Source organism: Nerophis ophidion, linkage group LG13 (assembly GCF_033978795.1).
Source record: "Nerophis ophidion isolate RoL-2023_Sa linkage group LG13, RoL_Noph_v1.0, whole genome shotgun sequence".
Classification (NCBI taxonomy): Eukaryota; Metazoa; Chordata; class Actinopteri; order Syngnathiformes; family Syngnathidae; genus Nerophis; species Nerophis ophidion.
This window is the reverse complement of record NC_084623.1, coordinates 51,954,020-51,977,754: the sequence shown is the minus strand read 5'-3', so window position 1 is coordinate 51,977,754 and position 23,735 is coordinate 51,954,020. Positions and strand designations below refer to the sequence as shown.

Genomic DNA, 23,735 nt, shown 5'->3' with positions numbered 1-23,735 from the left:
ATATGAAAAAAGCGAGCATGTTTACATGTTAAGTGTCTTAAGTATCAACATATCATACCTGCAAAATTAGCTTAAAAAGCTAGCATGCTAACATTATCAGCATGTGTCAAGTACCAAAATGTACAACTCTGAGGTATATAACTGAATTTATCTAAAAAGTTTATGTGGAGAGGCGGAGCCCTGCCCAAGATGGCGGCAAGGAGGTGGAGAATGCGGCTGACCGGAGAGGCGGGGCGGGCGGGGGAGCGACACTATGAGCAAGATCAGGTGCGTGGCTCGCACACCGACACACAACTCATCTCCTCACGTTCGTATAAAAGGGGAGAAGGAGAAGAGATCGGGGCAGAAAGAATTGAAGAGCTTGCAGCGCATGAGAAGCAAGAACCATAGACGAGGACGACGACGGCGGCTTAAAGAGCGGACTGTGAGCGAGCAGTGGAGTAAAGAGCTGAAAAGCGACCCGACCGCAGACAAGCTTTATTGCAAAATAAAGAAGTCAAACTTGCTCAAAAGCATGTCCTTCCTGGGTGGTCCGTTGAACCCGTATGACGACAGCAAGAAACTGTCACAGTTTATATTAACATTAGCATACTAACAAACTTGTGTCAAACACCAAATGACATAATTGTGAAATATATAGCTTAAATCTTTGTCAAAATAAAGCTAACATGTTTAATTTTAGCATGCTGACACACTTCTGTCATTGACTCGAACATGAGACTTTGAAGCTAAAAAGATAGCACGCAAACATGTTAACAGTATGCATCAAGTACCAAAATGTGTGATTCGGAGGTGTATACGTTCAAAAATATCTATAAAAAATATATATAACTGGTGTGTATCTGAAAAACGTGTCAAAAAGCGAGCAAACTTTGATGTGTATACCTGCAAAATTAGCTTAACATGCTAACATTATTATATATATATATATATATATATATATGTGTGTGTGTGTGTGTGTGTATAAAATGCTTCAAAACTCACCAAACTGGACACACAGATCAGGACTGGCAAAAATTGTGATCTAATAAATAAAACAAACCCCAAAACTCAAAATTGCGCTCTAGCGCCCCCTAGGAATAAAACACAGACAAAACTGCTCCTGGGAAGAAAACACAGACAAAACTGCTTGTAACTTCCGTTAAGAATGTCAGAGAGACATGAAACAAAAACCTCTATGTAGGTCTCACTTAGACCTACATTTTAATAATTGACATCCATCAGCAAAAAAATCAACAGGAAGTTGCCAATTACTCCTTCAAAACAAAAGTTTTGTAAAAACCCGTCACCTTTTTTCAAACATTATGGGTGACAGAAAGAGGCACCGGTGTGACCCCAGGATGCAGGGAAGGTAGGTAACGTGAAGGTAAAGATATGTTGAATGGGTAAAGGCAGGAAACACCAGCAAAAGTCGGTCCCGTCCATCGCTGCTTGCAGCTTTGATTTCCAATTGTATTCTTAAAATGTGCCGTGGCGCCGTTAAAAAATGGCCCCACACCCCTGTACTAAGCCTATTGCAAAATGTAGGCCATACTTTCATAAATCGACATTTATGTAGAAAATATTTTTTGCCTGGAGCATAATAATGTTGACAAACATTTGTATGTTACAGTTGTTTATATATATATATATATATAAACAAATACCAAATTTGATCTTTTCTATAGTTCAGTGGTTCTCAAATGGGGGTATGCGTACCCCTGGGGGTACTTGAAGGTATGCCAAGGGGTACGTGAGATTTTTAAAAAATATTCTAAAAATAGCAACATTTCAAAAATCTTTTATAAATTTGTGAAGTGTGAAGTGAATTATATTTGTATAGCGCTTTTCTCTAGTGACTCAAAGCAGTTTACATAGTGAAACCCAATATCTAAGTTACATTTAAACCAGTGTGGGTGGCACTGGGAGCAGGTGGGTAAAAGTGTCTTGCCCAAGGACACAACGGCAGTGACTAGGATGACGAAAGCGGGAATCGAACCTGCAACCCTCAAGTTGCTGGCACGGCCGCTCTACCAACCGAGCTATACCGTTTATATTTATTGAATAATACTTCAACAAAATATAAACTGTGAAAAGAAATGCAACAATGCAATATTCAGTGTTGACAGCTCGATTTTCTGTTTGATTGATTGATTGATAGATTGATTGGCGACACTAAATGGTCCCTAGTGTGTGAATGTGAGTGTGAATGTTGTCTGTCTATCTGTGTTGGCCCTGCGATGAGGTGGCGACTTGTCCAGGGTGTACCCCGCCTTCCGCCCGATTGTAGCTGAGATAGGCGCCAGCGCCCCCCGCGACCCCGAAAGGGAATAAGCGGTAGAAAATGGATGGATGATTGATTGATTGATACATATTCCGTACAATTGACCACTAAATGGTAACACCTGAATAAGTTTTTCAACTTGTTTAAGTCGGGGTCCACGTTTAATCAATTCTTGGTATTTATGGACATGTTCCATAAATATTCAATCAATCAATCAATCAATGTTTATTTATATAGCCCCAAATCACAAATGTCTCCAAGGACTGCACAAATCATTACGACTACAACATCCTCGGAAGAACCCACAAAAGGGCAAGGAAAACTCACACCCAGTGGGCAGGGAGAATTCACATCCAGTGGGACGCCAGTGACAATGCTGACTATGAGAAACCTTGGAGAGGACCTCAGATGTGGGCAACCCCCCCCCCCCCCCTCAATGGATGTCGAGCGGGTCTAACATGATACTGTGAAAGTTCAATCCATAGTGGCTCCAACACAGCCGCGAGAGTTCAGTTCAAGCATCATATTGATGTTAAATATTTCTCTTTTTGTGAAGAAATGTTTAGAATTAATTTAATTAAACCCAGATGGATCTCTATTACAATCCCCAAGTTGATGATTACTTTTATGTGTAGAAATCTTTATTTATAATTGAATCTTTTGTTTATTTTTCAACAAGTTTTAGTTTCTTTTATATCCTTTTTCCCAAATAGTTCAAGAAATACCTCTAAAAATGAGCAATATTTTGCACTGTTATACAATTTAATTAATCAGAAAATGATGACATAGTGCTGTATTTTACTTCTTTATGTCTTTTTTTTTTCAACCAAAAATGCTTTGCTCTGATTAATTAATTGATTGAATTAAAAAAATGTTCACAGAAAAAAGGTTGAGAATCACTATAGTTGGACACAGATATAAATAACCTCCATTTTTTTCTCCTTCCTGTCAAGGACGTGCGCGCTCCCGGCTGCCCGGGAACGCGAGTTGCGTGCGCGCTCCCGAGCGAAGGCGAATGCGGTAGCGCAGGGGGAAAAAAAACAAAAAAAACAAGCAAGCGGCGCCGGAGACGGAAGAGGGGCGCAGTTCACCTCCAGCCAGCAGGACCTCAGTCTGGAGCTCTTTTTACACGCCCTGCCGGGTTGTGCTCGCCGCCGGAGACCCTCATTTACGGACCCGAGGCGATAGGGTGAGTTGTGCTCGTTTACCGAGCCGGCGAGGAGGGGCTGGGGTGGAATGAATGCGGCTTGGGGAAAATGACGATGTGGCTGTAATTTCTGCACCTCCTTTTTTTTTTAATGCCTCAAAATGGCGGCTAGGCCGCTCGGTTTGGAGCGAGCAGGTAGCGCACTCTTTATGGGACCACATTTACTACACGGTGCTCCTTTTTTATAAGCCAGGCCTGGAGACACGATGGCGGTTTGAGGGTGTTTAAAGGCCTACTGAAATGAGATGTTCTTATTTAAACGGGGATAGCAGGTCCATTCTATGTGTCATACTCGATCATTTCGCGATATTGCCATATTTTTGCTGAAATGATTTAGTAGACAACATCGACGATAAAGTTCGCAACTTTTGGTCGCTAATAAAAAAGCCTTGCCTGTACCGGAAGTAGCGTGACGTCACTGGTTGTGGAGCTCATCACATCTGATCATTGTTTACAATCATGGCCACCAGCAGCGAGAGCGATTCGGACCGAGAAAGCGACGATTTCCCCATGAATTTGAGCGAGGATGAAAGATTCGTGGATGAGGAGAGTGAGAGTGAAGGACTAGAAAAAAATAAAAAAGACAGGGCAGTGGGAGCGATTCTGATGTCATTAGACACATTTACTAGGATAATTCTGGAAAATCCCTTATCTGCTTATTGTGTTACTCGTGTTGTAGTGAGATTATATAGCAGGGGTCGGGAACGTTTTTGGCTGAGAGAGCCATGAAAGCCAAATGTTTTAAAATGTATTTCCGTGAGAGCCATATCATATTTTTTTTAACACTGAACACAACTAAATGCGTGCATTTTTTATGTAAAATCAACATTTTTAGAGTATAATTAGTCTGTAAATATCTTTAGTGAATGCTGTCTGTCTATCTGTGTTGGCCCTGCGATGAGGTGGCGACTTGTCCAGGGTGTACCCCGCCTTCCGCCCGATTGTAGCTGAGATAGGCGCCAGCGCCCACCGCGACCCCAAAAGGGAACAAGCGGTAGAAAATGGATGGATGGATGGAATATCTTTAATAACAATTTTATTTATTGAACAGGTGGGGTAGAAAACGGATGGATGGATTAAAATGCATGAGAATGTTTTATATTTTGAACGTTATTTTTAACATTGTGATTACCAGCGGAATTATTCATTCAAGCAATGTCAGCTAAGATTTATCTGAGAGCCAGATGCAGTCATCAAAAGAGCCACATCTGGCTCTAGAGCCATAGGTTCCCTACCCCCTATAAGGACGGCGTGGCGCATTGGAAGAAAGGCCGCGCGCAACCCAAGGGTCCCCACCTAGTACCAACCTCGTCACATCCGTTGTGTCCTGAGAAAGACACTTCACCCTTGCTCCTGATGGGTGCTGGTTAGCGCCTTGCATGGCAGCTCCCTCCATCAGTGTGTGAATGTGAAAGTAGTGTCAAAGCGCTTTGAGTACTTTGAATGTAAAAAAGCGCTATACAAGTACAACCCATTTATCATTTATATAGTCGTACATGAAAGTCGGACGGGTGTGCCCACGGGTGTGTTGACCGCCATTGTCTCTGAGGGAAGCCACGGAGGAGGCGAGCGAGTCACAGCTGCCTCTTTTTACACGAGGAACTATGCGAGCTATCCGCTCATGTCTACGGTTAGAGCCGACTTATTACCACAATTTTCTCACCGAAACCTGCCGGTTGACATGTGGTGGGGAACCATGTTCGCTTGACCGCTCTGTTCCATAGTAAAGCTTCACCTTCAGGGATGTAAACAAGGAAACACCGGCTGTGTTTGTGTTGCTAAAGGCGGCTGCAATACACCGCTACATCTTTCTTCTTTGACGTCTCCATTATTAATTGAACAAATTGCAAAATATTCAGCAACACAGATGTCCAGAATACTGTGTAATTATGTGATTAAAGCAGACTACTAATAGCTTGGATCGGGCTAGAAAATAATGTCCACTACAACCCGAGACGTCAAACGCACGTGTCGTTATACCGCGACGTTTTCAACACGACACTTCGCGGGAAATTAAAAATTGCAATTTAGTAAACTAAAAAGGCCGTTTTGGCATGTGTTGCAATGTTAATATTTCATCATTGATATATAAACTATCAGACTGCGTGGTCGGTTGTAGTGGGTTTCAGTAGGCCTTTAAAGACGAACTACACCCCCCCAATTTTTATGTGAGACAAGCACAGATATATATTTTTCCATCCATCCGTCTTCTTCCGCTTATCCGAGGTCGAGTCGCGGGGGCAGCAGCCTAAGCAGGGAAGACCAGACTTTCCTCCCCCCCCAGCCACTTCGTCCAGCTCTTCCCGGGGGATCCCGAGGCGTTCCCAGGCCAGCCGGGAGACATAGTCTTCCCAACGTGTCCTGGGTCTTCCCCGTGGCCTCCTACCGGTTGGACGTGCCCTAAACACCTCCCTAGGGAGGCGTTAAGGTGGCATCCTGACCAGATGCCCGAACCACCTCATCTGGCTCCTCTCGATGTGGAGGAGCGGCGGCTTTACTTTGAGTAAAGCCAGATGGCAGAGCTTCTCACCCTATCCCTAAGGGAGAGCCCCGCCACCCGGCGGAGGAAACTCATTTTGTCCGCTTGTACCCGTGATCTTATCCTTTCGGTCATGACCCAAAGCTCATGACCATAGGTGAGGATGGGAACGTAGTTCGAGCGGTAAATTGAAAGCTTTGCCTTCCGGCTCAGCTCCTTCTTCACCACAACGGATCGATACAACGTCCGCATTACTGAAGACGCCGCACCGATCCGCCTGTCGATCTCACGATCCACTCTTCCCTCACTCATGAACGAGACTCCTAGGTACTTGAACTCCTCCACTTGGGGCAGGGTCCCCTCCCCAACCCGGAGATGGCACTCCACCCTTTTCTGGGCAAGAACCATGGACTCGGACTTGGAGGTGCTGATTCTCATCCCAGTCGCTTCACGCTCTGCTGTGGACCGATCCAGAATATATATATATATATATATATATATATATATATATATATACATATATAATTTTTTTTTTTTAATTCTTTCGACCCAGCGCCAAGAATAGACATTTCAAAGGCAATTTAAAATAAATAATGATTTAGTGAACAACAGGCTGAATAAGTGTACGTTATATGAGGCATAAATAACCAACTGAGAAGGTGCCTGCCATGTTAACATCAATCAATCAATCAATGTTTACTTATACAGCCCTAAATCACTAGTGTCTCAAAGGGCTGCACAAACCACTACGACATAACCTAACATGTTATGGTAAGAGTCATTCAAATAACTATAACATATAGAACATGCTATACATTTACCAAAGTATCTGTCACTCCTAATCGCTAAATCCCATGAAATCTTATACGTTTAGTCTCTTACGGGAATGAGCTAAATAATATTATTTGATATTTTACGGCAATGTGTTAATAATTTCACACATAAGTCGCACCCCTGGCCAAACTATGAAAAAAAACAAACTGCGACTTAACAAATGTTTTGCTCTCTGCAGCACTCATTTTTAGTTACTTTTTTCACTTAATGCAAAAAATCAACCTTGGCGCGACCAAACTGGATTGTTGATACTGTCACCTGATTGGCTGTGAGCGTGTCACACCCACTAATCAGTGATCACTTCCTGCGTTAGTGAGTGCCTTTGTTCATGCAACCAACCTTACTTCGCCACTTCCTGAATAGAAAAAGAATAAATTATATACATCAAACCATTATCCCATCGTAACAAGCGGTAAAAAAATGAATGGATTTTAATCAAACACATTTTGTATTGTTATTGTCTGTCTTGGTGTGTATTGAAATGGTTTTATTACACTGTCCTAGTGGTACGTATTAAGTGAAAGGGAGGCGTGTGTTGCCCCATGCATTTATTTGGTAATCAAATACAAGTGGCCATGAAAGTATTTGCTGCTGGATGAGAGCCAAGAGCTCAGGGAGTGTACATTATCACAGCGTGCAGAAAACCTCCAGAGGCGTGCAACCCAACATTTTATCACTTCCTTTATCGATTCCCTGTTGGGTTGGCGACATAATTGAGAGATTTGTGATGTGCATGTGTATAGTGAATAAGTTAGAAGCGTGTTTTTATCGAGACGTGGCATGCTATTGGCATTTTGCAGCTATCAACTCTTTTCATCGTTCCAACTTATGAGACAAGATCTAAAAGGAATTCCCTGTTTTACTCATGTGCTTCACTGATGTAAAGAATATTACAAGTAATAAGTCATTTATGGATTGAACAAAAGGGAATAAGCGGTAGGAAATGGATGGATGGATGGAGTATCATGTTAGACCCGCTCGACATCCATTGCTTTCCTCCTCTCCAAGGTTCTCATAGTCATCATTGTCACCGACGTCCCACTGGGTGTGAGTTTTCCTTGCCCTTATGTGGGCCTACCGAGGATGTCGTAGTGGTTCGTGTTGTGGTTTGTGCAGCCCTTTGAGACACTAGTGATTTAGTGCTATATAAGTAAACATTGATTGATTGATTTAATCCACAGCTGTTGTCCTTACAGTTGTGTTCTGAAAGTTCTACTAAATAGCAAACACTACTAAGAAAACCCTGCAGCTCAATCCTTCATTTGCCCTCCTCTGTGCTGGTGTGCAGTAGAGCCTTATTTTTTTAAAGAGACAGTAATGTACCTTTTGTCCTGACAGAAAGGAACATAAACTTAAGGTTACTCAAATATTGTCATGTATATTTTCTGTTGGATGTACGCTTTATTTTATGCTGCCCTTTTTTTTGCTGAAGCTGTTAAAAATACGGTAATATTGTACATGGTAATTGGCATTTGTTATATATTATCAGTATAAATTATCTCCTGTGTATATATAACATATAAGTATTACATTTTATATTTTATTTTGCGACTAAGGTACATTTTAGTTAACTTTATGCCTTTTTGTTTTCGCCCTCTTTTTGTGCCCTTGTGTGAATTATCCTTTCCATCCTTATCCTTATCCTTTCCATCCGTTGTAACTGAGCTATTGTGTGGAACAATTTCCCTTGTGGATCAACAAAATGTGTGTAGGTCTAACTAATTACTATAAATAGAACAGAATTGTTTTAATCAATTTAATCTCCATCTTTGTGTAGCTTTTAGTCTCAGTATTTAATCTGTTTTTAAAGGCTTTTATTTTGAATATTGGTTTGTACTCTAGCACTTAATTTATTTCAATGAAAAATGCATAAAAAAATAAAATCTATATTTATTATTTCTGGCGGCCATTCTACTCTGTTCAGCGGCCCTTAAGCATTGTTTATTATTCCTCCGAGTACAGAAGTACCACTCTTTCGGGGCGGTATAGCTCGGTTGGTAGAGTGGCCGTGCCAGCAACTTGAGGGTTCCAGGTTCGAGCCCCTTTTCCGCCATCCTAGTCACTGCTGTTGTGTCCTTGAGCAAGACACTTTACCCACCTGCTCCCAGTGCTACCCACACTGGTTTAAATGTAACTTAGATGTTGGGTTTCACTATGTAAAAGCACTATATGAATATAATTCACTCCACTGTTCTAAAAGAACCCAGGTTGTTCAGATTTAGTGTGAACAATTGAATATTATAGTTGCTCAGACATCAATGTGTTTTATATAGGTTTATATTGGGTTATGTGGTCTCTTAGTGAGGAAAGGCGTGAATGACTCTTGTTTTCATGTTAGCATTTAAGCTAACCAGATGGCACCAGTCATTCTGTGGGGTTATCAAAGTGCAGTTATTGTCATGGTTTTTGAATCATTTTAATTTCAAGCGGTAATACTAACCGTCTGGAGTTTTGCCGCGGTTATCATTAATACCGTTTATCGTTACATCCCTACACCAGACTAATATTTTAAATAGAAACTAGCTAATTTGTATTGTTATTAAAGGTGATGCATATTTGCAGGTAGCAATGATGTTAACAGCGTGTGTAGCATCATAATCGGATTGTTTATATTTGTTAACGTTTTCATTATCCCAGATGGGGCGATTTTGTTTATATTGGGTCTTGCATCTCGCACAAAAACTCAGTACTGTAAACTACTTCACTATATTACCTTATATTTTTCTACATTTGTTTTACTATTGAGTGAAAAATACTTTTCGAAATATGTTACGATGTCCATCTTTGCCAGGAGGTTATGCTGTTTGTTTGTCCGTCAGTTAGTTCGCAAAATAATTAAAAAAGGTATGGGCGGATTTTAATGAAACTTTCATCAAATGTCTGGAATAGAATAAGGAACAACTGATTATATTTTGGACCTGATCTGGATCATTTTTACTACATTACCTTACGTTTACACTTCATTAAAGACAAAGATGGTGGCGACAGACAAGTGTTCACTCAGTCTCTTTCATTCCATTATAGATAGCTTAAAAAGTTCAATCAATCAATCAATGTTTACTTATATAGCCCTAAATCACTAGTGTCTCAAAGGGCTGCACAAACCACTACGACATCCTCGGTTGGCCCACAAAAGGGCAAGGAAAACTCACACCCAGTGGGACATCGGTGACAATAATGACCCAGTGGGACGTCGGTGACAATGATGACTATGAGAACCTTGGAGAGGAGGAAAGCAATGGATGTCGAGCAGGTCTAACATGATACTGTGAAAGTTCAACATGATACTGTGAAAGTTCAATCCATAATGGATCCAACACAGAGTCCAGTCCAAAGCGGATCCAACATAGCAGCGAGAGAATAGTCCTCTACCTTCCAGGAAATGTCCAAAATGGTATAAGGAACAAGTGATTTCATTTTGGTGCTGAATTGGATCATTTATTTTACTTTACCTTACATTTTACGAGTTTAAAGTTCTGTGCATATGCTAGCGATCCCAGCTCCACCCACAGAGACAAAACAGTGCCTGATTGACAGGATGTTTTCATCTATTTTCTAGTTATTAGTGGATTTTCATCTGCCTTTGAGGAAATGAGATAAGGGACAAGTGATTACTTTTAGGGGCTGATCTGGATCACCGTCTGGATTCAGGACTTGTTTACTATTGGGAAATAAGGAGCCATCAGTGCTTTTCTATTTTTATCTGCTTTTTTACTTACCCGTAACACAACTTTGAACTTATCTGTAGTTCCTTCAATTTCTAAACCGACAGGCTAAAAGGGATAGAAAATAAATCATGATATTAAGCAAGATTGAATAATATGACCAAATTAATCTGAATAATTGGAGGAGTTTCTTTTCACTGCTAGGAAATGAAGGCAGTCCAAATTCCAGATGTTTTGGATGCTTGTTTCTGAAAGGCGATGGCGTGTTAGTTGAAAAGCTGTCTGTGTTGTAATGCAAAGATAATATTGAAGTCCACCTGTCAGCATTGTCAAAACAAAAATAAGTGATGAGGTGTAGTTGAATCCCACCTATTTATCTAATTTTTGTATCTGTGGCGATACTCATGTAGGACCTGTACTTGTCTTATTGCAAAAGAAAGATACAGAATGATGTTGGCTGCAAACCCCAAGACTAACTCTTGCTTGTCCACAGTCTAATGCAGCCCGTAACTATGTAATAAGCTCGGCTACGTACACCAACAAATATGTGCTCAGTGATACATCGGGTGTGGTCCAGTCCAGTTGTGACTCTGTGGCCGACTTCTTCACTCTTAAAGTGACAGAGCATGTTTGTTTTCATCATCTAAAAAGCCTGTTCCATGAGACGGTAAACCATCAAGGAATGACATGGCACCCCCAGAGCGCTCAGTCTGCACCAATCTCCTTGGTGCTTCCGTTTGCTGTACAAAGGCAACAAAATCAATGGCAGGAGGAGGGGACAGATTTATGGATGCACCGCGTCTGCGGCTTATTCCCTCTCCACTACCACTCTTGCCTTTTCATGCACTGATAGTTAATCTGATTCATTTCATCGCACACACTGTAGAAATCAGTTTTGCAGAGAAGGGTACCACCTCGCACAATATTAGCTTGTGGTGCGACATGGCGGCGTTGAAGGAAATGATACACGATGTCCCAGAGGTACTCGATTTCATTCTGGCCTGGGGAGACACGCAGGCCAGTCAATATCAGTCAATATCGGACACTCCTTTACTGATTTTGAGCAATGTATTATAACAGTTGTTATTTTTGTTTACCAACAATGACACTCTTACTACACCTATTAACTGCTACACTTTTAGTGGCACTTAAATGTAAAAATAGCACTTCATTTGGTGAGTTTGTTGTAACAATATAAGAACAGACAGCGAGAGACGTTTGCACAGTGCCTGTGTTTTTAAAAAGTGTAAATCTTTGTTTTACAGTTCTCTTTTATGCATTTTAAAATGTATGTCTTAACGCAGACCTGGGCAGATTAAGGCCCGGGGGCCACACATGAGCTTTTCAATCTGGCCCGCCTGACATTCCCAAATCATTTTATTCGATCTTTAGGATGGAAAGTGTAGCTGCCATTATGATGTGCAGTGATGTTTTCTAATGACCGTAAGTCTTGAATTATACAAAGTATTTCATTAGTTCTAGTCTGCACTATTGCATGATATACTAGTTCCTATGGTCATCTAATGAGTTCCTATTAGGGCTGCACCGATTAATCGGTAACCGAATATATTCGGCCGAATATGGCAAAAAAAGCCACATTTGGCCTTCGGTGGAATGAGTTAAAAACAAGGCCGAATAGTGGCGTGTGACGCAATTTTTTGAGGCAATGACGCAATCAACCAACGTGCGGTGACGTTGGGATATTTTGTGTACCTGTATAAGTGTATGAGGTTACAAGCATGCACTTATTGAGATTTAGTGGGGCCTCTTTACATTATTAGCCTGTTGTGTAGGCTACCTGTATAAGTGTATGAGGTTATAAGCACACACTTAATTGAGATTTACTTGAGCCTTCTGTTTACATTATTAGCATATCTACTGTGGCTAAGCAGACTTATGCCAAAAGGACTGTTGTGGGTTTATCCACTTCAATGCACATTTTTTTTTTTTTGGAATGCATGTTTTGTTTGAAGGCCTAATATAAATGAAAAACTTTGTGCTTTTTTTGGAAAACCAAAGGCTACTGGAATATTAAAAAAATGTCAATATTCAATAAAAAATTACTTTATTTGAAAAACATGTCTAAATATTTATTCTAGGCTATTTATGCAATATTAAAAAAATTGTGAAAAACTGCATTCAGTATTCGGTATTCGGCCTTCGGCCAAGCGTTTAAATTTTATTCGGCTTCGGCCACAAATTTTCATTTCGGTGCATCCCTAGTTCCTATGGTCATCTAACTAGTTACCATGGTAATCCACGTCATAGCAGCTCAGACGAGGCACAAAGCAGTGTGGGTGGGGAGCGTTTCCACGGAGTGTTTCCAGACCCTGAAATGCGGGTGTCAGGGACAGACGTGGAATGAAAATTTAACAATAAATTTCTAAAGCTTAGTGATGTATCAGATTGCAGGTGGACTTTTTTTTTTTTCTCACCCTTCACGTTCATATTTCGCTGTGTTTGTTGCATTTTTGTTGTGTTTCGCTTGATTGTAAAATTTGTGAATGGAGAGGGGGTGTGAGGTTCATATGTTGTCAATATTCAGTGTTTTATCCTTCATAGTTGATATTGTAAATCCCATATTCTTTATTTTCATGTACATTCTGGGCGTCTCATTCTGTAAAAAAATGTAATTCCATTCTGTTTTTTTAAGGTGGTCTGTCATAACGTTTTTGCCATTCATCCATCCATTTTCTGCCGCTTATTCCTTTTGGGGTCGCGGGGGGCGCTTGTGCCTATCTCAAATCAGACATTATTGTGAGGTTTTGTATTAGTGTTCCTAGAAATAGATATACCGGCCTCCAGACACATTTTTTTTCCTCTAAATTTGGCACCCGAGTCAAAATAATTGCCCAGGTCTGTCTTAACGTATTACTTTTTTGAAACTGCTCTGTTACATGTGATGTTGACCTCTTGGCCAGGTCACCCTTGTGAAAGAGTTCTTGATCTCAATGGCTTTCTTATCTGGTTAAATAAAGATTCTAAATAGGAAAATTTGATATCACGGTTATCATGTTATATTTGAATGTGCTAAAAAAGTACTTAAAACACACACTGGAATTTTCTGACCAAGTTATTTTTTTTTATATATATAATTTTGCAGGGTTTGTGTTTCTGCTTCACTGATAGTGTTTTAGTCTTAGTATTGTATCTGTTTTAATGGCTAAGCTTTTATTGTTTTAAATATTTGTTTGGACCATAGCACTTTAAGATTTTTTAAAATTAAAAGTGAGTCTTAAATCTATTATTATTTATTATTTCTGTCGGGCGCTGTGGTGTCCTGCTCTGTTCAGCGGTCCTTGAATGCATCGTACAAACACCTCCCTTTCCTATTCCTCTGGGTAAAGAATAGTCACTCTTTTGTAAGAGAGCACAGTTTTTAGGTTCAATATGCACAACTGAATATTTTAGTTAGACAGTAATGTATTTATATAAGTTTGGATTGGGATTTGTTGTTTATTAATTGGGAAAGACGTTAATGTCTCATGTTAGCAATTAAGATAGCAAGCTGGCGCCAGTCACTGTGAGTTTATCAAAGTGCAGTAATCAATTATGGTTTTTCAATCGTTTCTATTTAAAAGCGTAATACTAACCATTACCTGCAGCTATCATTAATACAGTTTGTCGTTACATCCCGAGTAGGTTGTATGCAACAGTCAGTTATAACAATTAGGGATGCAACGATTCTAGATTTCGACTGTATGATCACTTAGTCATAGTAATAGTCACAATAATGACGAATATAATGCATTGATTAGACAACAAAAAACATTTAAAATCACAGACATTTCTTCGAGATTTTGATGTTAATTATTACTTTAAAAAATAACGTAATCAAATAACAAATTTCATCACAAAATAATAAATATAAACAAAAACTATTAACAAATACATTAGTAATTGTATTATTAAGATAAGTGAAGTTATCAACTGTCATGCTTATTAATTTTTAATCTATTTCATGCTAATTTAATAACTACAATGCACAAAATTTGATCTCACCACGGTATAGCGCTGTTACTCTACTTGCTCCCGATGTTATGTTGATGATATTATTTACAATGCCTATAGTTTATTCAACACAGACAGGAAAAAGCCATCTCTAACGTTAAATAGTCACAGAATTACAGGGGTACCTGTTGCTGTTGGTTAACACTCAACTGATTCAACACTAAGCTAATTGTAGGTGGCACCTCCATCCATCCATCCATTTTCTACCGCTGGCGCCTATCTCAGCTACAATCGGGCGGAAGGCGGGGTACACCCTGGACAAATCGCCACCTCATCGCAGGGCCAACACAGATAGACAGACAACATTCACACTCACATTCACACACATTCTTAGTTATTCTTAAGTAACTAGTCACTAATGTAATTTAACTCCAGTATTAAATACCTTTTAGTTTAGCGTGCAAAGCTACACCATATTGGACAAAATTGACCATTTAGCCACAGCTTTTATTTGGTGTGTTTTGCAAATGGGTGAGCCATCGTCTTCAATGACCCCCTGGTCATTTTTTTGTATCTGAAAAATTCCCATTATGCAGACTTGAGCTTTTTTTTGCGGTTAATTGTTGCATCCCGATTCCCTACACACATTTGACTCAAGCCACTGTGGTGGTATTTTTGTGACCTGGAACCACAGCACATTGCTGGGAAACTGCCAGAAACCAAGAGCTTGCTGTAATCTACACTATGCGAGAGTTTCGCTGTCACTGGGACCGCAGTCTGGTTCTGACATCACAGCTCAATAATGGGCTGTTGGGTACGTCAGTCACAAGCCATGGAGCTGCACAATCTGCAGTGTTCAAGTGTCAGATATAGAGATATATTTAGCTCTATCAGTTCTGTACAATGTACCACTGCCAAGCAGGGAAGTCATGCAAGTGTCAAATGCATTTAGAAAGCAACATTTTGGATAAGTAGTACTTTGCAGTTTTCTTTTGAAAATATTTCGGGCATAGCATTCATATTTCAAATCCTCTCTGACTATATCCTGCACCCTTGCTGCTATATGATGAATATTAAATTGATTTATAAATTAGGGATGCACCGATTAATCGGTAACCGAATATATTCGGCCGAATATGGCAAAAAAAGCCACATTCGGCCTTCGGTGGAATGAGTTAAAAACAAGGCCGAATAGTGGCGTGTGACGCAATTTTTTGACGCGGTGACGCAATCAACCAACGTGCAGTGACGTTGGGATATGTTGTGTACCTGTATAAGTGTATGAGGTTACAAGCACACACTTATTGAGATTTAGTGGGGCCTCTGTTTACATTATTAGCCTGTTGTGTAGGCTACCTGTATAAGTGTATGAGGTTACAAGCACACACTTAATTGAGATTTACTTGAGCCTTCTGTTTACATTATTAGCATATCTACTGTGGCTAAGCAGACTTTTGCCAAAAGGACAATAATTCATTTGTTGTGGGTTTATCCACTTCAATGCACTTTTTTTTTTTTTGGAATGCATGTTTTGTTTGAAGGCCTAATATAAATGAAAAACTTTGTGCTTTTTTTTGAAAAGCAAAGGCTACTGGAATATTAAAAAAATGTCAATATTCAATAAAAAATTACTTTATTTGAAAAACATGTCTAAATATTTATTCTAGGCTATTTATGCAATATTTAAAAAATTGTGAAAAACTGCATTCATTATTCGGTATTCGGCCTTCGGCCAAGCGTTTAAATTTTATTCGGCTTCGGCTTCGGCCACACATTTTCATTTCGGTGCATCCTTATTATAAATGATAATCAAGACCTGACACCTCATTGTTGAGAGAACTTCAGTATAAGTTAAGCTATCAGCAAATGAGAGAGTGTGGGATTGTAAGGAACTGAAAAAGGACCTGCAAAATGAAGTAAACCTTTGTTTATGCCTTTTTTATTTACTCGTCGATTGAAGATTTAGTCATCATGGTCCCAGTAGACTAAGAGGCTTATCGCGGCTCACAGTTAGCCTTCTATTGGCTACTTAGTTTTTTTTTTTTACAAGTCAGTGTGTAGCTAGTCTTCATATATTCCCCATTGTATTGAATCGATTTTGCATAAATATCCCACAACCGTCAAGTGACTAAGCCCCCCACTTGTAAAAATGGGTGTGCTGTGCTATCCCCATTCATCACCTCGTCAGACAGCTCCTAAGGAGCTGCGATAGTGACAAGAGTGTTTCGGAATGTGACAAGTGCTCGGCCGTTATTCTGGCCTCTTCTGCCGCGTCCTGTTTTTCTGTTCTGTCGGCAACCTGGGAGAAAATTGTGAAAGTGGGTCAGCGCACGCATGTACTTGGTGAAACAAGTGTTTGGAGCAGCCTATGTTGATGTTGAAAATAATGGCATGTAAAAAGCAAGGGAATGCGTGAGAGAGGTGTATTATTTACCTGTGTCAAGTTGGCACCCCACCCCTCACAAAACTCTGCTAAAATAGTCTCATTCGGTTGTGCTGGTTATGTTTCTAAGTTATTAAAGATTATTTTATAGGTCAATCAAAGTTTATCCAGCCTGCCCGTTTGCCCAACCAAGATAGTGTCATTTGTGCTGGTTTGTACCATCTTAAACTATTGATTGTGCCTGTCATGATCCGTAGTCTGGATCATGTTTATTCTAGTTATTTTCTGTTAGTTTGGACTCCCTTTGTTGTTTGTGTACCTTTTTGTGAGTCAGTTTGGTCACCATGGCAACATATTGATTTCACCTGCTGATGGATCCAGACGCACACCTGTTTTTGTTAATTACTTCCTTATTTAAGCCTGCCTTGTCCCGTCAGTCGGTCTTGGTCCCTTGTTTGCGGTATGCAACTGTTTCGTTGGTAATTACTAGGTTTCTTGTTACCTGATCCTGTGCTAGTGTTAGCATTAGCTTCTGTGCTTTCGCCACGCGTTTCTTTTCGTCTGTTTTTGTACCAGTGTTTTGTTATTAAATCATTCTTACCTTTTAGTTGTTGTCCGGAGTGTCTATGTTTGCGTTGGAGGAACGATCCCGCATTAAAATGCGACCCCCACTTGACAGTGCCGTTTTCATTTTTGAGATATTAAAGATTAACATTGTCGGACGCGGCGTCACCTCCGCCATTGTTTGTTTGTGCTGGTTTGTGCAGTATTATTATTAGAGGTGGTTGAAATAATCGATTTTTAAATGCATCGCAATTTGGACGTGGACAATTATAAGTGAAGTGAATTATATTTATATAGCGCTTTTCTCTAGTGACTCAAAGCGCTTTACATAGTGAAACCCAATATCTAAGTTACATTTAAACCAGTGTGGGTGGCACTGGGAGCAGGTGGGTAAAGTGTCTTGCCCAAGGACACAACGGCCGTGACTAGGATGGCGGACGCGGGAATCGAACCTGCGACCCTCAAGTTGCTGGCACAGCCACTCTACCAACCGAGCTATGCCGCCCTATAAAATCTATTAATAAACGTCAATCGATAATCCATTTGTGTATTGTAAATAAAGTAATGCGGACAGTGAGGAGCTCCTTTTATTTTATTTTTTTAAATTTTTTTTGATTGATTGAAACTTTTATTAGCAGATTGTACAGTACATATTCCGTACAGTTGACCACTAAATGGTAACACCGAATAAGTTTTTCAACTTGCTTAAGTCGGGTCCACGTTAATCAATTCATGGCACTTATGTTTCAGTTTTGCACACATTTCCATTAATTTAATAAATGTGATGAGAATTAATTTGACTGTCTTATTAAAAGTGCACTGCTTCTAAACGTTGCAAGTGAAGAATGCTCATTTAGTGATGCGAAAATAAATGTGAAACGGCATCAGGATACAAAAATTAAAGATGCATCAATTATCTATTTTTAATCAAATCAAAGCTCCTGAATCATAATCGAATGGTGAGGTGCCCAAAGATTCCCATCTATCATAAATATTGATTGGGTTGCTTTTGTTTTTGAGATATTAACGTTTCAAATTTCCGAAAGTGACGTCATCGTGAAGTTGGCCCCTCCGGATTTCTAGAAATTAAGCAAAAATAAATAAATTTGTCTGCTTGGTTTGTGCAGTTAAAATTATTGATCGTGTTGCTATACTTTGAGTTATTAAAGATTAACGATTTCGTAAGTTACATCACAACCCAACCGAAATTCTCAGTTTTCGAGCAAAACATTGTAAATTGGGTTCCAAACAATAACAAAATAGTCTCATTTTTTTGTACTATGTTTTGCTGGTTTGTGTTGTTGCATTTATAGATTGCGCTGCTATACTTTGCTATTAAAGATCAACGTTGCCAGAATGGACGCCATCAGCCTCAAAGAATTCTCTGCTTTCAATCGAAACAGTCTAATTTGTGTTCCAAATTATACCAAAACGGTCTTTCGTTTGTGCAGTTTAAATGATCAATTGTGCTGCTATACTTTTTGAATTGTTAAAGATTAACGATACCAAAAGTGACATCACCCATGGTTTACAGTAGATCCGGAAATTGTCTTCTTTTGTTTGTGCCATGCTATGATACGTGTTTCTGCCACAAATCTAATTGTGGTCCATTTTTAAAGAATTTGTTCACGTCTGATGGGTGCCCATCCATCATCTTCCGCTTATCCAAGGTTGGGTCGCGGGGGCAACGACCTAAGCAGGGAAACCCAGACTTCCCTCTCCCCAGCCACTTCGTCTAGCTCTTCCCGGGGGATCCCGAGGCGTTCCCAGGCCAGCCGGGAGACATAGTCTTCCCAACGTGTCCTGGGTCTTCCCCGTGGCCTCCTACCGGTTGGACGTGCCCTAAACACCTCCCTAGGGAGGCGTTCGGGTGGCATCCTGACCAGATGCCCGAACCACCTCATCCGGCTCCTCTCGATGTGAAGGAGCAGCGGCTTTACTTTGAGTTCCTCCCGGATGGCAGAGCTTCTCACCCTATCTCTAAGGGAGAGCCCCGCCACACGGCGGAGGAAACTCATTTCGGCCGCTTGTACCCGTGATCTTATCCTTTCGGTCATGACCCAAAGCTCATGACCATAGGTGAGGATGGGAATGTAGATTGACCGGTAAATTGAGAGCTTTGCCTTCCGGCTCAGCTCCTTCTTCACCACAACGGATCGGTACAACGTCCGCATTACTGAAGACGCCGCACCGTCTGATGGGTGACTTTATGCAATTTGTTTTGGCTCATCAATGTCTTCTACTTCCCAGTATATATTTTTTCTGTTGATGCTTATTAATGATCTGTCATGCATACCCAATGCTGACCTTTTGATTTCTCCCTTCCAGATGCAGTGTACACTCCGCTGTTGACCGGTCTGCAGACTCTCTGATTTTCTTGTCCCTGGAGGGGGCCAATTCCTGAGGTCCCTATTCGATCGAAGTCTTTGTCTGGACTACACGAACAGCTCGCCATTGGAGTACACGGCTCACCCCTACTCGTGTTGTTCGGATCAACACAGCTCATCTCCTGACTGAGGAGAGCGCAGCAGCTGCACTTTTTACTGCCAAAAGTTCCCTCCTTTCCCCAGTCACACCGTCTTGTCACCATGGTGCTTTCACAACGGCAACGAGATGAACTGTAAGTGACCAAAACTCTCCTCAATCATTTTTTTTCAGTAGTGCAGAGAAATGTTGTTTCAAACTGCTTGTATTGCACTATACTTGTTCCTTAATGCTTGTGTACAGTCTTGAGGGCGTACCCCCATCAGGGCAGGTTCCCTCATTAAGCGGCCCACAGGCCACATCCAACTTGAAGTCATGCTATACCAGTGAGACGGAATGTCATTTTAGTTCAACGATAACATGGGATGGCATGGTACATTGCACAATTTGACTGTTCCGTCGTTACAGCAACTGGTGTTTAGCGGCACCTCAAAGAAGTTGTAGTGAAAAGTAGAATAATTTGTCTTCAATATTTTGAGGTCCTTTACAATGAGAACCGGAACCATACCTAACTGAACTAATCCGTACCCTTTGGTGGAATGTTGGGATGTAACGATATGAAAACTTCGTATCACGGGAATGGTGACCAAAGCTATCAGTTATTGTCGTGGTGTTGTGGGTGTTCATAAAGTACTTATACACATACTGAATTTTTTTTTTTTTCTAATTAACTAACTAGCTTGGTCCGCATTGCCGGCAGTAAGTCGAACACATTTCCAGTGAGGGTTGGACTCCGCCAAGGCTGTCCTTTGTCACCGATTCTGTTCATAACTTTTATGGACAGAATTTCTAGGCGCAGTCAAGGCGTTGAGGGGTTCCGGTTTGGTGACCGCAGGATTAGGTCTCTGCTTTTTGCAGATGATGTGGTCCTGATGGCTTCAGCTCTCGCTGGATCGGTTCGCAGCCGAGTGTGAAGCGACCGGAATGAGAATCAGCACCTCCAAGTCCGAGTCCATGGTTCTCGCCCGGAAAAGGGTGGAATGCCATCTCCGGGTTGGGGAGGAGACCCTGCCCCAAGTGGAGGAGTTCAAATAGCTAGGAGTCTTGTTCACGAGTGAGGGAAGAGTGGATCGTGAGATCGACAGGCGGATCGGTGCGGCGTCTTCAGTAATGCGGACGTTGTACCGATCCGTTGTGGTGAAGAAGGAGCTGAGCCGGAAGGCAAAGCTCTCAATTTACCGGTCGATCTACGTTCCCATCCTCACCTATGGTCATGAGCTTTGGGTCATGACCGAAAGGATAAGATCACGGGTACAAGCGGCCGAAATGAGTTTCCTCCGCCGTGTGGCGGGGCTCTCCCTTAGAGATAGGGTGAGAAGCTCTGCCATCCGGGAGGAACTCAACGTAAAGCCGCTGCTCCTTCACATCGAGAGGAGCCAGATGAGGTGGTTCGGGCATCTGGTCAGGATGCCACCCGAACGCCTCCCTAGGGAGGTGTTTAGGGCACGTCCAACCGGTAGGAGGCCACGGGGAAGACCCAGGACACGTTGGGAAGACTATGTCTCCCGGCTGGCCTGGGAACGCCTCGGGATCCCCCGGGAAGAGCTAGACGAAGTGGCTGGGGAGAGGGAAGTCTGGGTTTCCCTGCTTAGGCTGTTGCCCCCGCGACCCGACCTCGGATAAGCGGAAGATGATGGATGGATGGATAATTAACTAACACAAATGGACCCACTGTTCGGAAACAGACTCATTTGCATGTTTTGTGTTTATGCTTCACTGATAGTTTTTTAGTATTTCATGTTTTAATGGCTAAGCTTGTATTGTTTTAAATATTGGTTTGTACCGTAGCACTTTAACATATTTACATAAAAAATATGTCCATCCATCCATTTTCTACCGCTTATTCCCTTTTGGGGTCACGGGGGGCGCTGGCGCCTATCTCAGCTACAATCGGGCGGAAGGCGGGGTACACCCTGGACAAGTCGCCACCTCATCGCAGGGCCAACACAGATAGACAGACAACATTCACACTCACATCCACACACTAGGGCCAATTTAGTGTTGCCAATCAACCTATCCCCAGGTGACATAAAAACATAAAAAATATGTAACGAATAAAAGCGTATGGTTATTAATTTTTTTTGTCGGATCCTACTCTGTTTAGCGTACCTTGAACGCACCATAAAAATGCTTCTGTCTCGTGTTCTTCTTGAGTATGGAAGGATCACCATGTCCTTAGAGTACAAAGGAGCTTGTAGGTTCAATGTGCACAATTCGATATCTTAGTTGCTCAGATAGCAATGTTTTTTTATACGTTTTATATTGGGGTACATCCTTTCTTAATGGGGAAAGACGTTCATAATAATAATAATAATAATAATAATAATAATGATGGATTAGATTTATATCGCGCTTTTCTATTGTTAGATACTCAAAGCGCTCACAGAGAAGTGGGAACCCATCGTTCATTCACACCTGTTGGTGGTAAGCTACATCTGTAGCCACAGCTGCCCTGGGGTAGACTGACGGAAGCGTGGCTGCCAGTTTGCGCCAACGGCCCCTCCGACCACCACCACCAATCATTCATTCATCATTCATTCACCAGTGTGAGCGGCACCGGGGGAAACGGTAAAGTGTCCTGCCCAAGGACACAACGGCAGCGATTTGGATGTTAATAGGGGGGAAGTGAACCTGCAACCATCAGGTTTCTGTCACGGCCGTTCTACCCACTACGCCAGGGGTGGGCATTACGTCGATCGCGATCGACTGGTCGATCTCGGAGGGTGTGTCAGTCGATTTCAAGCCAGGCATTAAAAACTATACATAAAAATGAGCAATCATCAATCATACCAAGACTTCACTTTCGTCAGTTGTTTGACATTCTCGGCACCCGAGGATCTTGTGAGATGACGCTGGCTGCTGCGAGCTCATATTTAAGAAAAAAATCACTAACAGGGCGGACGCAGAGAAACACATTTTATTTCTAGAGACTCCGTACCTACTGTCAAAACTCTAAAGACCGACTGCACAGTTCCTGTCTTCACCATAAAAGACCTGTTTCATCCTGCCTGTGCTAACAAAATAAGAGTCTCAGCAAGCTAGCGTGCACAAGCTAGCAAGCTACGGAGTTTGATGCCAATGTATTTCTCCCCCGCCCTCAGCGACCGCTTTCTCACTTGCTTGCCCACCCGCACACTCACTGACGTCACTCACCTGCTGCCAGACATTAAAGGGCCACACACATATGCTACTCTCATAACAAAGTGTTTAAAAACGAGTATGCAAGTTGGACAAATGAGATGCCAAATCCAACCACTTTCATGTGGTATTGGACAGAAAGGAGGACTTTTTTTTTCCTCCATTTGAAAATGCGGACGTTATCAGCACCACTGTCTGATTCCAATCAATGCAAGTCATCAGAATCAAATACACCAACTTATATTCTTGTCTTCATGAAAGAAAGGAATCTATGTATGTTAAACATGCTTGTATTATCATTAAACACCATTAACTTGTTAACAAAAATGTCTCTTTCGTAAATAAATAAATATAAATTAAAAATTGGAATGAGGTAGATCTCCTCGACTTGGTCAATTGAAAAGTAGCTCACCTGCAGAAAAAGTGTGAGCGCCCCTGCACTACGCCTATGTCTCTTGTTCATGTTTGCATTTAGGATGGTAACCTGGCGCCAGTCAGTCTGTGAGTGCTTTTATCAATCACGCTGTTGCGATTATTTTAATTTAAAACAGTAATACTAAAAGTTGACAGTTTTATCGAAGTTAACGTTATCACTGTTTATCGTTACATCGCCAGTTCCAACAGACTTGCTGCTGGTTACATGTCTTCGTAATCTTTAATATGCATTCAACAACAGAAATGGTTTGATTTCCACATAGGTTGTTTTATTTATTCATCCGTTTACTTTCTTTTTCAAAATGTGACCAAAAGGTTTTTGTTTATTTTTG

The 23,735-nt window shown here is 41.2% G+C and overlaps 1 protein-coding gene across 1 annotated transcript in view; it reads left to right on the top strand.

Annotated features, from left to right (window-relative positions):
* Window positions 1-3,249: 3,249 nt before the first annotated feature.
* The window catches only part of pafah1b1a (platelet-activating factor acetylhydrolase 1b, regulatory subunit 1a), a 75,286-nt gene continuing 54,800 nt past the window's right edge, over window positions 3,250-23,735 (top strand). The window contains exons 1-2 of the mRNA XM_061919177.1: window positions 3,250-3,452; window positions 19,675-19,966. Of these exons, the coding sequence (XP_061775161.1) occupies window positions 19,935-19,966 (32 nt within the window). The 5' untranslated portion in view covers window positions 3,250-3,452; window positions 19,675-19,934. The remainder of the gene's footprint in view (window positions 3,453-19,674; window positions 19,967-23,735) is intronic.